General features: G+C 53.7%; 1 protein-coding gene across 1 annotated transcript; it reads right to left on the bottom strand.

The window, feature by feature from the left end:
• Window positions 1-536: 536 nt before the first annotated feature.
• On the bottom strand, window positions 537-1,700 carry LOC119406327 (uncharacterized). The gene has a single exon (XM_037673067.1). It carries the CDS (start codon window positions 1,698-1,700, stop codon window positions 537-539), a length of 1,164 nt encoding a protein of 387 aa, XP_037528995.1.
• Window positions 1,701-5,285: the final 3,585 nt, after the last annotated feature.

Below are 5,285 nucleotides of genomic sequence, written 5' to 3'. Positions count from 1 at the left end.
CCGCGTGGCCGGCGGCACTGTCAGCGCGGCGTAACGGTCATCGCTGTAAACATCGCGCATGCGCATCATGAGTTCTACGAAATGATCTGTCCATCGCGCGCACAGAAGCGTATCCACAACAAGCGTATCCATGACGTGTGCGCGCGGTGGAAAGAGTGTATCGCAGAGCACATGCTGCGCATGTGCAATGTTTCCAACGATAGCTGTTACGCGGCGCTGACAGTGCCGTCGGCCACGCGCTCGCGTGTTCACCCTAATAGTGCTTATCGCTGTACCATGCATTTCAACCGACTCGCCCAGTCTGCCATCCTGATGCAGTTTATTACACAACCAGAGACGCAATGTTACGAACGTAAGCAAACGTTCGATCGGCACCGTGTTGGAGCTCTGCATGAACTCCCGAAAGCCGATTTGTCTAACGAACACGTCTCCTGCGCTTCAGCGTGATGCGAATTGCAATAAAAAACTTGTCAATTTCCATAAATTTAGGGACGACACACAAAAGGCGCAAGGGAGCACATACGCGCACGAGAAATTTATTCGAACTCAACGTTTACATAGAGGGCACCTCTATCGACATAACCATGAAGTTCAATGTCCTTCCAGTTCTTACTGTCTGCAAAGCAGCTCGTGTTCCAAGAGCCAACATAGGGTTTCTTCACCATATCGTGTTCCTCCATGGTTACCGGCAAGCGGACGTCTTTTGCTGCGTCCTTGGGGTGCATCATGATCAGTGTAACTTTCTTTTTGAAAGGCCACTCCACGTAACTATCCCACTCACCGTCGCGCAAAAAGAGAGCGAAATCCGCGTTGATCTCGCTTCCATTCTTGGAGAACTTGCACGCGAGGCAGAAGGTATAACCTCCCAGCGAATACGTAGCAGTTGGTTTCACTATTTGCGTTTTCTTCTCGTTTAGAGAGTCGAGCGCTGCGCAGACATTGGCGAACTTGCACGTGGTGATCAGAACGCCTGCTCTGGAAGCAGCGCGGTACGGTCCCTGGATAACCGCCGCCTCCTTCTCAGTAGGGACTGCCGGCTGCCGATTGCTGTTGGACCTCTTCTGCGCTTCGACTAACTGACGCTCGAGACTGGCTATCTTGTCTGCCAAAGTGTTCGTAAAGCGGCTGAACACGGCTTCCAAGTCAACGCCTTTAATAAACATCAGCTCCCGCGCGCTCTTCTCGACGTCCGCCATCTCATCTGCCTTGGCGGCCGCTTCAGCGTTCGCCGCATGCAGGGGGCCGGTGCAGCTGCGATAGTGATTCACGGCGTGGCCGCGAAAGACGGATCGCTGGCACTTGCGGCACTTTACCTTTCCGCCGCCGCACTGAGTCAGGTGATCCGCGAGCTCGGACAGTTTGCCGGAGAAGCCGCATACTCGGGAGCTGGCCGAGCACACAACGCGGCGTTGCTCCAGCTCGCACAGCTCGATCAGCTGAACGTCCGAGTCGGCGAACTTCTTCCCGTCGAATGGGCAGCAGCGGTCGTTTCCTCGCGGCAGCTGAGACTTGCAGCTCTCGCAGAAGACGTGGCCGCACGGCAGTAGCGCAGTACGGCGAGTCAGTACGCCACAGACGCCGCAGAGGCAGGTGGCTGGCATCGGCTCGGCGAATGCGACACGACGCATCTCGAGGAACTCGCCGAACCCGGTCAGCGTGTACGTCCAGCCGGACACAGTGGCACGTTGTAGGTCCGTCATGACCACGCGTGAGACAAGGATGCGTAATCAGGCGGACTCGGACTGGGAAAACGTCGAGCGAACGAGAAGCTTCAGCGCGTGACTGTCGCTTAAGCAACACAATGTTCCAGTGTGCGACGTCGAGTTGGGCGAAAGCACTGTCGAGGCAGGAGGGTGCGAGGTATACAAGTAGCTTGCGTGTGACGTCACTGCTCTCTGTCGGCTCGTTTTGCGCGGTAGATATGACCAGAAACCACTGCGACGGCCATGACTATATACGACACACGCTTGCACTAATGCAGATAAAGTTTCGATGACGTGTGTAATCCTCAAAATACCTCCCTCCCGCCCTCCCCAAAGCTCCGCTGCGAATGCGCCCCGCTGCAAAAAGTTCTGCGGACACCCTTGGTAGTGCTGTCTTTAGAATCTGTTCCTCTGCGCCATAACGAGAAGAATCACACAGGACAATTGTGCACATACTGTAGTTAACACCTGACACCTGCATAGAGAAGCAAGCTAGGTGATGAACCAGGCTAACGTCTCCGAGGTCATCATGAAAAAATTGGTCTATATCTATCTTTTTTGCCCTGATCGACAATGAAACAGCTGCTGACAATACATATTGCAGCGAACACGCCGAGAGGTTTAGAAGTAAGGAAATGTTTCAGGCTATATCTCCAAGTAGAAGTGTGTTCATCACCTGCCGTGGTATTTAGTTTAGCGGCTAAGGCGCAGCGGCAGTGCGCAGCTAAGCTTGAGGACGTAGGTTCGATTCCCTTTCACGGCGACTGTGTTTTAGTGGGAGTAAAGTGCAAGAACGCTTGTGTGCTTAAACTCCGGTGTATGTGTAAAGAAACCATCTTGTCTAAACTAATTTGGAGTTCGCCATATATACGCACGCGTCATACTCATTGTCGTGATTTTCGCTCGTGAAACCTAAGAAAAGTACGTATTTTTGCGGAGTCGTCTCGTAGTCAGCCTTTCATCAGTCAGCTCGATCACAGTTGCGATTTGTAGTGACTTCGTCAGGAGCTGTTTCAACGTCGATCAGCGGAGAGAATCTGCACTGGTGCAAGCGTGTGTCGTATAGCCACGGTCGTCGCAGTGGTTTCTGATCATGGCCACCGCGCAAACGGTCTGACAGATAGGAGTGACGTCACATGCAAGCTCCTTATATACCTCGCCCCATCCTGTCTCGACACTTGCATTCGGACGCTCGACCTTTGTGTTACCGGAGTGACAGTCACGCGCCGAAGCTTCTCGTTAGCTCAACGTTTTAACAGCTATCGATCGCGTGGTAATGACGGACCTACGACGTGGCACTGGCTCCAGCTGGAAGTACACCCTGACCGGGTTCGGCGAGTTCCTCGAGATGCGTCGAGTCACCTTCGCCGAGCCGATGCCCGCCGCCCGGCTCTGCGGCTTCTGCGGACTGTTGCCTTGCCGAACGGCGCTACTGCCGTGCGGCCAGTCTTCTGCGAGAGCTGCAAGGCTCAGCTACTGTGTGGAAGCATTTCTACTGCCCATTCGATGATGAGAAGTTCACCGACTCTGACGTTCACCAGATGACCACCGAGTGGTGCGAACTCGAGCAACGCCGCATCGTCTGCTCGGTAGGACCCCAAGCGTGCGGCTTCTCCGGCAAGCTGTCCGAGCTCGCAAATCACCTGACTCGGTGCGGTGGTGGAAAGGTAAAGTGCTGCAAGTGCCGGCGACCCGTCTCCCGCAACCTGGCGGTGGACCACTTTCGGAGCTGCACCCGCGGCCCTCTGTACACGTCGAATGACGAAGGTGCCTCCAAGGGATTCGCTGCCAAGGTGGCGGACGGCGAGAGAAGCCTGCGGGAGCTGATACCCAGCGAAGGCGTCGACTTGGAAGCCGTGAGGACCGGCCGCTGCAGCAACTCTTTGGCAGACAGGGTAGCCAGTCTCGAACGTCAGTATCTCGAACTGCAGAAACTGTGCAGCAGCAACGAGCAGCATTCGGTCGCTGATGCGAAAAAGGAAAGTGTATTCAGGGACCACTCCGCGCTGCACCCAAGGCCGGCGTTTTGATCACCACGTGCAATTCGCCGACATTAGCGCAGGGGTCGACTCGCTGAACGAGGAGGTGACGGAACTGAGGAAATCCGCCGATACGTACACACTCGGAGGTTACACCTTCAAGCTCGAGTGCGAGTTCTCCAATGGCGAGGGCGACATATCCGTGAATTTTGGTATCTCTTTGCGCGACGGCGAATGGGACAGCTACGTGGATTGGCCCTTTGAAAAGCAAGTAACCTTGCTCATCATGCACCCCAGGGATCCAGCAAAAGACATCCCCTTGCCGGTATCCATGGTTGACGACGACGCAGTGAAGAAACCCAATGTCGACACTTGTAACTGTGTCACGTGGACGGACTGGAACAGCTGGGAGGACATTGAACTTCAAGGGTATGTCGACAGAGGTGCCCTCTATGTCAACGTAGAGTTCGCGTAATTGAGGAGCCTCGGTCGTGCACCTTTATGCCATTTTTCCACCTTTTGTTTGTCGTCCTTAAATTTTCTGGAAACGGACTTATAAACATTAGTTTCCGATTGCAATTCACACCAGCCGAACCGTGGCGGCGACTGCGCAGATCACCTGGGTCACTTTTTCGTAGTTACCTTTTTCGTGTTCTAATAACCTGCCAGTTGCGAGTAAGCGTTCGTTTGTGTGAACTTCTTCTCCTCTTGTTCGTCACTTGCGCTCCTTTAATATTATGGAACCTCACCACTAGCCCAGCTGTCGACCTTGCTACGAACCGAAGAGACGTGTTCGTACACAGGTCGCCTTCGTGAGTTCATACCTAGCATCAGACCGGTGCCCGTCGAAACGCTTTTACGTACGTTCTAAACATTGCGGTTCTGGTTGCGTATTCACTGCTGGTTTAGCTTCGAAAGCGTAGTGCATTTGCTGGTTCTTGGTTGAATCCAATAAAATGTTCTTTTCGCCCTGCTTTCCGGCGTTGTTGTCGAAATTATGTCGGACTTAATGTTATATTAAACACGGCATTTTTTTTTTTGCATACCTCGCGGACATTTGAACGGCCAACAATATGCAACCGGGTGGCGTCACACCACGAACACGTGCGAGTGGCATGCAATCGCAACTGCCGCCGCAGACCCGCTATCGAAAACGTTGTGACACCGGTATTTGAAGTTGTGGCCGCTAGAGACGAAACGCCAAATTGCGCCACAAGCTAGCTGAGAGCACACCTTTAAAAATGTGCCTCCTACAAGCGCGTGGCTGGAGATCCGCCACGTGCTGGCTGCTTACCTGTTCTGTGTACTACTTAGTAAAACGCGAAACCCTGTCCGAACTAAGGGTTGGTAAGTCGGCGTAGCACTCGCTGGCTTTCAAACTGCGCGCCTGAAACAAAAACGCGGGGTTTGATAGATTCCATCGCGCTTATCGGGCAAGTGCGCTATAGCCGATTCAGCTGATCCCTTATCTTGTTTGTTTCGATATCTCTGTCTACCTGTCCTAGCAGCCGGCGGCAGGTCCGTTCACTGCCTCGTATGGTTCGCGCCGGTTCACGTCTTCCTATAGCGCCGATCTTCCGTCGCACAGTATAGACACTAGCGG

The sequence above is a fragment of the Rhipicephalus sanguineus genome, chromosome 10 (genome assembly GCF_013339695.2).
Source record: "Rhipicephalus sanguineus isolate Rsan-2018 chromosome 10, BIME_Rsan_1.4, whole genome shotgun sequence".
NCBI classification, from domain to species: domain Eukaryota; kingdom Metazoa; phylum Arthropoda; class Arachnida; order Ixodida; family Ixodidae; genus Rhipicephalus; species Rhipicephalus sanguineus.
This window is presented reverse-complemented; position numbering and strand designations above follow the sequence as displayed.